The 14682-nt window shown below is 33.4% G+C and overlaps 2 protein-coding genes across 2 annotated transcripts; both read left to right on the top strand.

Moving 5' to 3' along the window:
• The first annotated feature begins 2013 nt into the window (after nucleotides 1–2013).
• On the top strand, nucleotides 2014–7835 carry LOC108215187 (guanine nucleotide-binding protein-like NSN1). The gene is made up of 9 exons (XM_017387572.2): nucleotides 2014–2156; nucleotides 2285–2529; nucleotides 3015–3123; nucleotides 4363–4536; nucleotides 4971–5200; nucleotides 5485–5749; nucleotides 6396–6575; nucleotides 6688–6899; nucleotides 7265–7835. The coding sequence occupies exons 1-9, from the start codon at nucleotides 2138–2140 to the stop codon at nucleotides 7664–7666; spliced, it is 1836 nt and encodes a 611-aa protein (XP_017243061.1). The 5' UTR covers nucleotides 2014–2137; the 3' UTR covers nucleotides 7667–7835.
• Nucleotides 7836–9461: 1626 nt separating this feature from the next.
• On the top strand, nucleotides 9462–12757 carry LOC108210936 (vesicle-associated membrane protein 722). The gene is made up of 5 exons (XM_017382400.2): nucleotides 9462–9784; nucleotides 11291–11432; nucleotides 11519–11639; nucleotides 11771–11833; nucleotides 12297–12757. The coding sequence occupies exons 1-5, from the start codon at nucleotides 9595–9597 to the stop codon at nucleotides 12444–12446; spliced, it is 666 nt and encodes a 221-aa protein (XP_017237889.1). The 5' UTR covers nucleotides 9462–9594; the 3' UTR covers nucleotides 12447–12757.
• The last annotated feature ends 1925 nt before the right edge of the window (nucleotides 12758–14682 follow it).

Raw genomic sequence — 14682 nt, 5'->3', positions numbered from 1 at the left:
ACAACGTAGGGTACAGATTATCTGCTAAATTGTCCTTGTGCTTTTTTTTTCATCCTTTGAAAAATACTGGTCACCTAATATGCCTGTCATTTCCGTCTCATTTCTTGTTTTCAGGCAGCAAAATGGGTGTTTCTCTGCAAACATAAACCTAGCTAGTTGTTTCCTCATATATTTCTATCTCATAAAAAAATTACATTGTCTTACTTCTGGCTGTTAATTTTTGCTGCGGTTTTTTAAATGAGTAAATAATAATGCTACGTCTTTCTAATTTGTCCATTCTGACAAAGCTGATTTTAATTGGGTGATTAATATTTATAAAACACACCAGTTATTTTTAGTATGGGTAGAACCAATCATATATCACACCAACTAAGGGGTCATTTGATAACCAGGGATCAGTCATCGTCCAGATCATTTGTTTCAACTTTCCATACTTCTGGACGAGCCTAGATTAGATTATTGCTGGACGACATGACCATCGAATTGTATCTGAATGGTTAAGGAAACCACGTCAGCCAACAGACGCTTTATGGTCCCGTTGGTTTTTATAAATTTTAAATTTTATAACTTATAATATTTTAAATATAAATTAGTTTATACTCCCTCCGTCCTCCTTGTTTACGTTCATTATTTGCACATATTTTGAGACTTCAATAAAATATAATTTCATAATTTTTTTAAATTTTTTCATTTTTTCATTTTTTGAATAAAAGTTTAAATATCAAACTTCTATTCATAGAAAAAAAAAATTGAAAAATATATTATGAAACTAAATGAAGGTTGAAAAACGTGCCAAAAAGCAACGTAGAGAAATGTGGGGGAGAGAGAGAGTAATCTTTATTTACATACTTGCAAAAAATTTTGGTTATATTATTATCTACATAGATTTTTTATTTGTCCGAAAATTTTATTCTGATTTTTTACTCATCCAGAATTTTGATTAGATTTAACAAATGATAAAAGAAATTATTCGTCCAGAAATTTTACTCCTTCAAATTTTTTACTCATCCAGAAATTTGATTCAGATTTAACAAATGACCCCTAAGATTTGAGAAAAGAATCTGAAAACAAATTTTGAGATACATAACATTTCGGAAGAAAAATTGTTTATGAAAATCGCTTTCCATTAGTAATTGCTGGATCTGCAAGTACTTTTTACCTCTGCATTAAATCTTTCTGTTCCATACCGAAATCGCTTTTCTAATTCTGTTGGCCTAATATTTTCTTAAATCATAGAAATCGTGCCCTAAAAAATTATAAAAAATAAAACTTTTTTTTTTTTGACAGATATAAAAAATAAAACTTGAATACATTTTCTGGGCCAATTTTTGTTCAGACTATTTTTTTTTTTTTTGGAAACTTGTTCAGACTATTTTTGGAGCTTGTTTTGAGTTCGAAACAAAGAAAAATGGATTAGAACCACTTTGGTAGCATAGGCTGTGAGTATTGGGCTGGGCCCAGAACGAAAGGCACCCTCTTTGAAATTGAAAATTGATAAACGAAATAAAATTAAGCACAATAATATAAATACAAGTAAAATATATATCAATCACGTATTTGTACTAAATAAATTTATAAATAGTTAAGTTGAATAAATTAAAATACAGTACATACTAATATATAATAATTGTTGAATAATGATGATGTAATAGAATAGAATAAAATAAATATGCATCATTAAACTTATTTTAAAATACTGTAAACTGACTTATAACTTATTATATAATATTTTCATAATATATACACATATATTTTAGGTTTTAACCCGATTTCGGGTTTGAATTGGTTATTTTAGCTCGGGTTTTGCTAATACACAAAATTTAAACTCAAATCTTGAAAATTAAAAAAATTCTAAGTTTGATAAAATTTGCTATTGCTAAAACCCAAAAGTTTTATGGAATAGGGGTTTTGAATAGATGGGCTTCCATATAGCTTTCAGAAATATGTACAAGTACAATAAATGGGCTTTACACAAGCTTACCAATCCGGCCCATTTAACCCGCTCCAACTCTTTCGGATCATCACCTACATCTTCAAAACCCTAAACCCTTTTCTCTCAGCACCTAGTTCTCTCTCTCTCTCTCTCTCTCTCTCTCTCTCTCTCTCTCCCTCTCCCTCTCCTTCTCTCTCTCTCAAAATGCCTAAGAGAAGCAAAAGTAAGCAATCTACACACACTCATCTTAATTAAGTTATTCACATACTTGCACATATTTTTCTTGGTTTCTTGAATTATTGATTTATATTGCAATTTCAATGAATTAATGAATGTGATTATAATGTACAGAGAGTAAGAGCAAAAGGGTCTCACTGAAACAAAAATACAAGGTGATTAGAAAGGTCAAAGAGCATCACAAGAAGAAGGCTAAAGATGCTAAAAAACAGGGGCTTAACAAGAGGCCTAAAGTAGAGAAAGACCCAGGTATTCCAAATGACTGGCCTTTCAAGGAGCAGGAGCTGAAAGCTCTCGAAGCTCGACGGGCTCTTGCGCTTGAGGAATTGGAGCAAAAGAAAGCTGCCCGGAAAGAAAGGGTATGGATTTTTTGTAGTTTTGGGGGAATTTGTTGTTACTATTTTGTCTTGATTGTGTTTGGATTAGTTTAGTGAATTTTCTTGATGTTGGGTATGTAGTTTTTTGCGGAATTCGATAATTGTAAAGTTTTCGGCTTTAGGGTGTTTGGAGTGGTTAAGTGTATGTTCCTGACGTTGTTTGTGTTATCGGTAGCGTTGCAGGATTGATTGTAGGAGTGGTGTGTAGTAGTTCTTATAATTTTAGCATTTGCAAAAGTTGGGACTTGACATTGTATACTTGATTATTATAACTTATTATTGATGTGTGTTAAAAATGAACTATGGAATGTAGTATGTAGTTCCATAAACAGGATGTTTTAGCTTTTGCTGAACTTAACTAACATGTTATGGTGATGTGTATTTTTATAATTAATGAGAGGGAAATGGATAGTTTTATCGATTAGCTCCGCAATACAATTATTTATATATTTTTGTGTAATTTGCAGGCCAGAAAGAGGAAATTGGGCCTGCCAGAGGATGATGATGTGGATGCTTCAAAAGAACAAAATGCTGGTGAGGAGACTGTTAAAACTGAACCCATCGTTAAAATTCGAGGTAAGCTGCCATCAAATATTTTTTATCTTAATCAAACAGTGACATCTTCCCTTCAAAAATAAATGATCTTTCTATTTTAACATTGACTTTATTATAGCCTGCTCATAATCTGTGAAATTGTGACCAATTGTGAACTTATATAATGTTAGGACAAGAGGTGGAAGTATAAATGTGAAACCGGAAGTATAAGTATAATTGCGCTATAAGTTGGGCCACTCTAATGCTATATCTAAGTCCCATTTGTTTGGTTCGTGTTGTAAATTGAAATGTCAATTGTTAAGTGTCCTTAATTATTGCAAGTACGTTTTATTGTTAATGGGTACTGTTGTCTAAGTTTGATCTGATAAGAGTGCGCCTTTTTCTATATATATGCACTTAGATTGTTATATGATTGTATATGGATATCATGGAATAATAGATGCACATTTTCCCTCATCTTTCTCTCCTCTCAACAGTCAACATTTATTTACAATCTAGACCCTAATATTTGGGACTACCTTTTGATGAAACAAAACCCTTTTGTTTTTTGCCCATTGAATATATAAATATATATATAGTAGTTCAGTTTAAGTTAAACTTTAAACAGAAGACATGTGAATAATATCAAGTTCAAGTGGCTATAATTTGTCATTATGACCCTTAATATGTAAAATGATTAAAGTAACGGATTACAATATATTGTTAATATTATTTGATCTCGCAAATATTACAGATTGTTCTGCCAACATGCCTATCATATTGACTTAATTTGACATATTCCAAGTATGATTCGAATTGCCAAAATGATATTCTGTATGGATACCAGCAGATTATACATAACTTTTATATCAATGACAGATCCTTCGCTTTGTAGTGGCCATTAAGCATTTTTTCAGGAGGATCATTTCATTATATATTCCCTGATGGGTATTCTTTTTACCCCCGAGTAATACTTTAATATTTACATTTGAAATTATTAAAAGTTTCAGTGTATACATCATTTAGCTATAGATGATGGTTTATGTATTTTCTTTACACTACAATTAATAAATTCAGTATTTAATTTTCTGGTAGAGTGATGAAGCATCAATATTCCGGCATGTATAGTTTGCTTTGAATGAATTAGTTCTCTGTCTTGCTCTGTAAATTAGTGTGTGGCTGACTATTTAGTCTACAATATTCCAATGCAGAACATATTATTTTTAATAGAAAATACCGCTTGTTATGTGTTCGGTTTGTCTAAGACTTGGTTTTATGTAGACACTCCCGAGAAGGCTTTCTACAGGGAGTTGGCCAAGGTCATTGAAGCATCTGATGTTATATTGGAAGTGCTTGATGCACGTGATCCTCTGGGTACACGCTGTGCAGATATAGAAAAGATGGTGCTGAAAGCTGGGCCTCAGAAGCAACTCGTATTGCTTCTCAATAAAATTGGTATTTGTCATTATTTATATAAATGTAACTATCTTTTGCATTACAATGCTGTGTTTGCCTGCACACCTTATAAGAAACTTTTTTTGATCGAGTCTGGAAATATTACTTGCTAATTATCCTGGAGTTGGGATCTGGCTTAGACTCCCCTGTTCCACAAACACAAATTTGAACTTATTAACTTATGACACAAACACACACTTTTATCAACTTAAAAGTCAATATCACTTTTAAGTCCACGGCTTTAAGCTCAGAAAAACGGGCCCTATCTTACAGTTGGAACTCTTATCATAAAGCAAATCACTATAACTCTTCATTGGTAATTTCAGTAACCACTTGCAATATACACATCATTACAGTGACTTGGTTTAACTCTTAAACTTATCAGGATTTTTAAATATTTGTTATTTAAATATCTCATATTCTTTCAATTCCAGATCTTGTGCCTAAGGTCTCTGTAGAGAAGTGGCTCAAGTATTTTAGGGAGGAACTACCAGCTGTTGCTTTTAAATGCAGCACGCAACATCAAAAGTCAAATCTAGGGAAGAAGTATGCTGCAAAGGGGACCAAAAAGACTCCAAAACCAAGCAGTCTTCTGGAATCTGGTGACTGCCTTGGAGCCCAAACTCTTACAAAATTACTGAAAAAATATTCCAAAAGCCGTGAGGTATATTGGTAGCTGTTGTATACCTTTTGCTTTTCTTTCATATTTCATATGCTGATCGCTGGAATAAGTAAACCTGCAACAGACCGTCTATTGTTTTCTAGCTTGTTCATAGTTGAAATTTTTATGCCGTACTCCTTTCATGTAATTATCCCCGTTATCAAAAAAAAACAAGAAAATATATATAAGGAATGAAATTCTGAACTTGAAGAGCATATTTGGGCTTTCAATATTACCTTGATGAACTGTTGCTTTTACTCGATCCTTATTGCATCTTGTTGGTACAGATTACGAATACAATCACTGTTGGTGTTGTTGGTCTTCCTAACGTTGGGAAGAGTAGCCTTATCAACAGCTTAAAAAGATGTCACGTTGTAGATGTTAGTGCTACTCCAGGATTGACAAAGTCTATGCAAGAAGTTGAATTAGACAAGAATATTAAATTATTGGATTGCCCAGGGGTTGTTATGGTAAAATCCGAGGAGAATGAAGCATCCATTGCTCTTAGGAATTGCATGAAAATTGACAAAGTTGATGATCCAACTAGTCCAGGTAATATTTTGTACCTATCTCAATATCTAATTTTGCAAGCGCATTGGTGACTGGTAGACATGTTTAATTAATATTTCTGCGCTGAAATTTTGTAGCTGAAATGCTTTAGTTCGAATAAAGTCTTACACATTACCACTAAGAAAGATAACGTACTATGTTTCAAACTCGTCAACAACTATGTTTAAATGTGGCTTTCTGTTATTCGAGGGTCAGTTGTTGCTAAGTTCTTAGCAACTATATGATAGATGTGATTTTAGATTACACCACTTTGTGAAACAGTTAAAGTTTGCTGGAATCAATTTGATTTTGTGACTTATGTTTCTGATTTGCCAACTTCTTTTAATGTTAGTGATCCAACGATTAATTGTTACCAAGTTTTTTAGCAATTATCTGCTAGATTACACCACTCTCTGAATAGTTAGTGTTTGTTTGTGCACCAATATATCAAACTATTAGTCATAGCTTGCGGGAGCAACAATCCAAATCCAAAAAACTTTTTACCAACTATACCCTTCATTCTTAGAATTTTTCTTCACTTCTTCTTTAGGTTTGTTTTACCCTCAGTCACCAATTCCTTGGCATCATGTCATGTCTTTGGACTACGTTTGTACTAAATATTTTTTCCTTAATTCATTGAATTGTGCAGTAAAGGAAATTTTCAAGTTATGCCCTGCCAAAACCTTGGTAATGCTATACAGGATCCCCAGTTTTGACTCGGTGGATGAGTTTCTTCAAAATGTAGCAACTGCTAGGGGCAAGCTAAAAAAGGGCGGCATTGTGGATGTTGATGCTGCTGCTAGAATCGTTTTGCACGATTGGAATGAGGGTATGCTTCACAATTAAACTTGCATAGCATGGTATAGATATGATATGAAATGGGATGAGAACGTAAATTACTAGTGAGTTGACAATTTATGCCCACCCCTTTTTTCTTACAGGTAGAATTCCATATTACACAATGCCCCCAACCAGGGAAGGAGGAGAGCCTATGCAAACTAATATAATATCAGAACTTGGGAAGAAGTTCAATGTGGATGAAGTATATGCTACAGAGTCCTCATTTATTGAAAACCTTAAATCTGCAGAAGATTTTCAACTGGTTGAAGTTCCAGCAAATGGACCTCTTACATTTGATGAGAAGCTCTTCGAGGTTCGTATAGGAATATCGTCTTCTATAGGTTTTCACAAGTAACAACCGTAGCTAGTGAGAAAAAATATCTTTCTATTTTTTCCCAAAAAAATAATTCTTCAAAAAAATTTCTCGAAAATGTAGGGGTATTGTTGATCGAGGTATGTATATTGTGTATCTGATGTTCATTTTGTATACATTGTAGTGTTGTTCACTCAACCATTTTGTATCATTTGTACGGGTAGGGTGCATCTGTCATTCTATTTAAGCACAGGATATCAGAATATCTCTAAGCTAATGCATTTTCTCCCTGTAAAGTCTAAAGTAGTTGAATTTTGCATATACAATCTTCTACCTCTGGGTAATAAGCATCATTTGTGGTGTAGGATGAATTGCAGCCGCAACCAGTGCCTGCAAGGAAAGGTACAGCTCATAGTAAAAATACTGGTAGTGACAACAATGAGCCCATGGATGAAGATGATGCAGGTGAGAAGAAAGCACACACTGCAGGCGACCAAAAGAATACAGAGCTGAATGATGCAGATGGTGTACTTGACACCAAGGTTCGGAAAGCAGACAAGAGAGCTAAAAAGGCCAAAAAATCTTCTTCCACAGAAGACATGGAAGGTGATTACGACTTTAAGGTGGATTACTTCAAGAAAGATACTGTGAATGATGATGCCAGTGACGAGGAGGACATCCCGGCTAACACTCCCAGTAATGACGCAGATACCATGGATAACACTTCTACCGGGAGCAAACTAGAGACACCAATTGAGCTGGATTGATACGGAAGTAGTCAGCTGTCCAAGTTGTAATGTATTCAAGAACCGGGTATGTGTATTTTTTGATAGTCACAACTGAGCAGAGAGCATTTTGTACCTCGAAATATAATTTGATGAATACTTCACATTTTTTTTAATGCTATAAAGTCATGGAAATTACTTGGCCCTTAAATTCGGCTCTTATGAACCTCATCTTGCAAGATCATGAGATCAATGCATCTAAAATCTCTTCTACTAGAAGACTGGTTAGTTCTTTCATATCTTTCCACAGCAATATCGAAAACTCGACTATTGGCTTAGTTCTTCCATTACTTTGCTGGTATTCTGGGTTTCTGATCTTAAACCCAGTAGTGATATATGCAGAGATGATGTAGGTGCATTTGACAGCTGCTCCTGTTAGATATTGTTATTGGTAAGCTGTACCAGAAGAAAATTCATATTGCTTCTAGAAATTCTTGGTCTGATTAATATTCTGACCAGACTTGTCTTTTTTTTTGACTGGGAAGGATTAAGGAATGAGTTCTGTGTATTAATACAATCTGACTTTCTAATTTTTTGAGACTATATCAACATACCTTAGACTAATTAAATCTTAGATCTTATATAATAATGCTATAATATTAATCCACTCCATGTATATATGTTACAATGTATTTAGGAAATGAAATATTTATAAGGCAGTTAATATTGTCACAAGAATAAATGTTACAAATAATTTCCATTTTTTTTCCAGAGAATACTTTATTATTTGATGAAACATAAGTAACTTAAAGGACCAGTATTAATAAAATAGTGTTCTTTGCAGCACCTATAGTCTATTTACAGGAAAAAAGCTATGTGTCCCCTTAAAGAAAAACACCTAGAATTCTGCTGACCGTAAAATCAGCATTTTGAAATGTATGCTCTATATTTTCTTTTCTCAAATTTTTGATGACGTGGTAAATCAGTAAATTTTGTTTTAAAAGTATTTTACATTCAAATAATATATATTTTTTAATTAAAATGTTTTTCTTATATTTTTTTAGATGTATCATATATAATTTTAATAAATAAACTAGTCAAAGTAATTATATATAAATATTTCAAAACAATGCTCAAATATTATTTAACATATAAAAGTTCTCTTAAAACATGTATTAAATAAAAATCTCTAAAAATTTTCGTTATAGACAATTGATCAAAATTTTAATATTTTAATCTATCAATATAAATTAAAAAAAATTGGAACCGAAAAGACAATAATGATAGACATATATTATAAACTTTTGGCATGAAATTAGATCTCTGAAGATACCTTAAAAATGACCAGGTGGGTAGGCCATCACATGAGTTCTTGCTTTCCCAATTCCCAGCCAACTCACATGCCCTGCATTCATTACTTTAAATCATTAAATATAAATTATATAAATTTTGACCAATTTTACCTAAAATTGAATCGTACAAAATTCCAATTAAGAAGCTGATTAGAGAGAATTTTTTAAAAATATTTAAATTATAGATATCTTAAAAAAAATATGATATAATTATATATATAATCGATAAAAAAAATGATATAAAGATATATACAATTTCCACTGTCTGCAATATAAAAACAACACTAAAAATATTTTTCTTTTTATTTAAGATATAGTATTCATTATTAATAAAGTAATTTTGTCAAAATGCTTAAAAACAACTAGACATTAAAATTTGTATATAATTAAATTCTAATAAATAGGTTAATACAATTAGAAATATCAAATTTATTAATTTATGAAGATTTATTTAAAGTCAAATTGTCAAAAGGATAAATATTGAATTTCCATCAACTTTCCTCTTTCAAATTACTCCCTTTACCTCCATTAACACGCTTCCCCTTCTCTCTCTCCATCTCTCTCTCCCCCCTATCTCTATACATACAAACTTTGTGTCTCTACAAGCTAGGGTTTACAATGGCGCAACAATCGCTAATCTACAGCTTCGTCGCACGCGGCACCGTGATTCTGTCGGAATACACGGAGTTCACCGGAAACTTCACCAGCATCGCCTCGCAGTGTCTCCAGAAGCTTCCGTCTACTAATAACAAGTTTACGTATAATTGCGATGGTCATACTTTCAATTATCTCGTCGATAACGGCTTCAGTATGTTCTCTTATCTCTCTTGTATATGTGTCTGTGTTCGAGAGAGAGAGAGAGAAATGAGAGAGATGGGAGAGGGAGAGGGAGAGGGAGAAATGAGAGAGATAAGAGAGGGAGGGATAGAGAGATCGAGACGTAGAGAGAGAGAGAGAGAGCCGATCTAGAGATGTGTGTTATGTATATGTACTGTGCCTTATTGATCTGATCTGTTTGTGGTTGTTACATATCTGTTATGTAGTTTGAATTTGTTGTTTTGATTGATTAGCTATGTTAGGTGTTTGCTTGATTAGTGATCTGTTTTCGTGATATTTGTTGTACTGCTTAATTAATTATATGATTATGTCTATGTCGGTTTAACTATTTATCTATCCGGTTGTATTTTGTGAGAGTTTAATCTTCACCATGTTGTGCTGCTCCGAAAATAATCTCTTCGAGTCGAGAAAATTGTGCACCTCGTAGCTAAAATGGAGAGATTTTGTTACATACTTTGATTCTTTGTTGTTGTTGATCATGATGCTAAGTTAGATGTTTGTTTGATTTTGTGATCTGTTTTTGTGGTATGTGCAGTATTGGTAATTAGTGATTGCAGTTCTGGTGATAGATCTAGAGAACTCGATGTTGGTGCAATTATTTTTTAGTTCAACTGTATGTTAGGATTAGAATATAATATCGAATAAATATACCAAGATGAAAAACAAATGAGCAACAATTTGCTTCCGAGAAGATCTATCTTGTTGCTAGCAAGTAAATTTTAGTAGGAATGTGTTGTTTCTTCGTTCATTTGTCAATGTAATGCAGTATAAGATATTGCAATATGTGCTATTGGCTATTGGAAATAATTCTGTTTAAGAATCTAATGGGTATCTGTGTACCTAACTTCTGGTCAATACCACTATCAAGTTCCTTAATAATTTATTTGTCTGTGACTAGATGCTAATTGGTAGTGTTGCATTAAATTTGATTAATTATACTGCAACTTGGTGTGGTTTATAACCTCGGTTAATTTGATGTACTGGATCCATTATTCTTCCTTTCAACTAACATAGATGATGGGGACTTTAGTATCTGTCTCAATTTACTGTCATTTTTCAAAGAGAAAAGGCTCTATTTTTCGTAAGTAGCTTGTTCGATCCTCCTCATAATTTTCATAAGTAGGCTGTTCTCTTCCTGCTCAGAATGATCGCTGTCAAGTTCACATTCTGTTTAATAAAAATTTTGCTTTATCTATGAACAATATGCAGTACTGGTGCGAAGTTCTCTATTTCTTTGTAATTTTCCTGTATATTAGAACCAAGCAGAATAACCTATGGGAAAGAATCGCAGCTCATCTTAGATTACTTTTTAAAAAATGCACAAGTTGATTACACTATAATAATATTTAGAAGGCAAAAAGTGGATGAATGATGAAAGTGTAAATGTTGTTGCTAGTGCTTCCTTCTTTTGAGTAGGTGATGAATTTCCTTTTAGTACATTACTAGTTGCACTAACCTAGTCTGTTCTGTGATGCAGCATACTGTGTTGTTGCTGTTGAATCTGCTGGTCGACAATTGCCTATTGCTTATCTTGAACGGATAAAGGAAGATTTTACCAAGAGATATGGCGGGGGTAAAGCTGCAACAGCTGTTGCAAACAGTCTCAACAAAGAATTTGGGTAATTTGACTCTGCTTCCTTAATGTTCTTCTTGCTCTCTCTTTTTTCCTGGAGTCCTTAGTTATATCATCACTTAATGAATATAGGCCAAAGCAAAAAGAACAGATGCAGTATTGTGTGGATCATCCGGAGGAGATCAGTAAGCTTGCAAAGGTGAAGGCCCAAGTTTCAGAGGTCAAAGGAGTAATGATGGAGAATATTGAGAAGGTAAGCCATAACAGGTGGTCAAAAATTTGCTGAAGTAAGCCAAGTTTCTTCTAGTACTAGTCATCAAGATGTAAATGACTTCTGCAAGCTGTAACTTATGCATTTATTTACCACAAGGTTTGACCTTGTAGGTTCTTGACCGTGGAGAAAAGATTGAGCTTCTAGTGGATAAAACAGAGAATCTTCGCTCTCAGGTGAGTGATTATACATTTTTTAGATTTCTGTACCTGTGCTTTTGATGATTTTTATTAGAGAAAGTGTTGGATGTCTAATGTTTGTTGACAGATACAAGAGCTATATTGTTATGTCTTTACATTTTTACTGATATTCAAAAAACATATCCTACTATAATAATCCAACTTCAGATGGCTTGTGAAGTAAAGAAATTTGATTAAACAGCATACAAGCTTCATCATTCTTGTACTTAAACCACATTAAATATTTAATGTTGATTCTGTTGAACACAATTGGTTACCACACTTTTACATAATGCAATGCTGTTAATCGACAGATATCAGAACCCTTGTCATGTATCATCTTTAGAACTTGCATGCCTTTTTACATTTCTTGTTCTTCTTTTGTTTGAAATAACATTGTCCATGTAATTTAATTTAATGATTCGGCCTCAAATTAATATGGATGTAACCCTTGCTACAGGCACAAGATTTTAGGACAGGAGGACAACAGTTGAGGAGGAAGATGTGGTTGCAGAATATGAAGATAAAGCTGATAGTTCTTGGGATTATTATTGCGCTGATTCTTATCATAGTTCTCTCAGTTTGTGGTGGCTTCAACTGTTCGAATTAGTCGGTTCTTATGTGCTTGGTCCGTTACCCCTTCAGTCAAACATGGTACAGTGCATTCCATTATCTGGTTGGTATTTGTTCACCAATGGTGTTTTGGTTCACAGTTTTTGCTCTTTGTGCTATAGTCTAAACTACGACGGTTTGTACAATAATTTGTATTTGGATCTGTTTGCCTGGTTATATAGTAGGAGGTTAGCTCTCTTAGTGGTTGCTCCCTGCATTGCTTCTTTTCTAATTATTTGATTCTTGGGAGACTGATTACATTTATTCTTCGATTCTAATGCTTAATGATTGATTATCATCTTAATGATATACATTTGTCTAGTTCATCTTTCAAATCGAGAAAGGTTGGCTTTGATGCATGTACAAGCTATCTAAGCTCTCTTCTGAATTGTTTGCTACAACACTTTCTGGTAACTTTTGAAATAAGCATTGATTATATATGTTACTATTGGGTGCTCTGTAGTTGTGAGTAAACGGTCTTCTTACAATTTAGTTATCAACCAGGGTCCAGGTGATTTGACACCTTTTTAGAGACCCCTATTTGTGAATGAGTGTTGTTACAGATTATAAAATTGTTAACAAACTATCAACCGTTTTTTTCCGGAAGGTAAAAACCCTGGAATAAGCATATTAGTTCCTGCACTCGCATAAAAAATTTAGAATTAATATCTTTAGGCAAGAAAAAAATTGCTGACGGTATATTGCAGCAATCGTTTGTCAGGGACTTGGACCCTACTGCTACTAATTAACACCAACACCAACATGCTTCCTGGGGAGCGACCAGGAGGGCATACAAGAATTCTTGTTCAACTCCTTAGTTGGCAGGGAAATCGAAACACTGGTATATTACAACTTTTCACTCCGCGTTCTTCATAAAATTTGAAAATGATAGGAGCAGGGTTTTAATCAATGAATTCAAGGGAAAAAGATTTAAGATATGAAGCTGAAAATATGTTTGAGAGAAGGCAATGTGGGTTCGGTTTAGGCTAAAACCCGGTTTATCATGATTGTTAGTTAAAAATCAGTACAAAACACGTTTTGTTCTGTCATGTCTTATTTTTCGCGTTCAAGTTCACACTTTACGCTTGTGTTAGGCCAGCACAAGTGAGAGACGACCGCGCATGACCCGAAAAAAATTAAGAAATAATTTATGTGATAAATTTAAAAATCTTTTATGCGACGACATCGTTTTTATTTTCTGAAAAGTCTTAATTTCGAGTCCCTCGGCTGCTTCTTATTATATACAATAATCCAACATCAAAATCAGACAACGATAGTTATTCATTAAAATAAAACATCAATCTTCAATATATATCTTATTGTGCTGTTTATTTTGTACCCGTATTTGGCAAGTCATAAAAAAACTTGCTTAACCTGTTTTGCACCGGTAGGTCAGTCACAATGAGCTTCTTCCTCAGCTCACGATTTTCTCATTTCCCTCAAAAGTTGTTGCTTCAACGCAGAAAAGGATATAAATAAGCTGTTTAGTTCACCCTAAACTCCATATACAACAAAACTTTAAGCATTACAAATAATAAAAGTGTTTTTCAAAAATTTACTTGATATTCTAGAGAAAAACCATCGTAGATCTGTCCGGCTATGATTATATGGTAATGTAGCAACGCTTTAATCCATTCCTCCCTACTCCTGACTTTTATTAAGAGAGAAAGCAAGTGAATGTAAATGAAAGCAAATGTGCTTACATTTTCATCCCACTTTTGGAGTGAAATTATGTTATAGTTATATCTATTTTCACTTGTTTTTCTCTCTTGAAAAAACTCCGGAGCACAAACAGGAGTGAAAGTTATATGACTTCACTTCCTCTTCAGTTACTTTCCTCCCTCTTTATTACTCTGGGAGCAGGGCGTAAGACATTGCTTTGTTCATCTCCTGTACGTGCAACTCAGAAAGGATCGGCCATACGATCCAATACCATTGCTTTGTTCATCTCCTGTACGTGCAACTCAGAAAGGCTCGGCCATACGATCCAATACCATAGTTATATAAGTTCATGAAATATGCGTTTCAAATTTCTAGATGAGAGAACACACTCTAAGAAAAACTTATTACGTTCACGTAATTAGAAGGCGTCCTCAAAATATATAACATAATTAGAAGGGCGTACTCAAAATATGTGATATTCGAAAACATTTTAAGATATACAGTTCAATATATTTAATTGCATGTTGCATATCGAAGATCTCTTATTTATAGTATTTAACAAGTATTTATAA

This window comes from Daucus carota, chromosome 3, assembly GCF_001625215.2.
Source record: "Daucus carota subsp. sativus chromosome 3, DH1 v3.0, whole genome shotgun sequence".
Lineage (NCBI taxonomy): Eukaryota > Viridiplantae > Streptophyta > Magnoliopsida > Apiales > Apiaceae > Daucus > Daucus carota.
Note: the sequence above shows the minus strand (reverse complement) of the source record. Positions and strands in the feature narration are given on the sequence as shown.

Coding starts and splice junctions, on each gene's coding strand:
- LOC108210936 (XM_017382400.2), top strand. CDS start 9,595: ATGGCGCAACAATCGCTAATCTACAGCTTCGTCGCACGCGGCACCGTG. Junction 11,433..11,518: donor AGTCTCAACAAAGAATTTGG/GTAATTTGACTC, acceptor TAATGAATATAG/GCCAAAGCAAAAAGAACAGA. Junction 11,640..11,770: donor TGATGGAGAATATTGAGAAG/GTAAGCCATAAC, acceptor TTGACCTTGTAG/GTTCTTGACCGTGGAGAAAA.
- LOC108215187 (XM_017387572.2), top strand. Junction 6,576..6,687: donor TTTGCACGATTGGAATGAGG/GTATGCTTCACA, acceptor TTTTTCTTACAG/GTAGAATTCCATATTACACA. Junction 6,900..7,264: donor TTGATGAGAAGCTCTTCGAG/GTTCGTATAGGA, acceptor TTTGTGGTGTAG/GATGAATTGCAGCCGCAACC.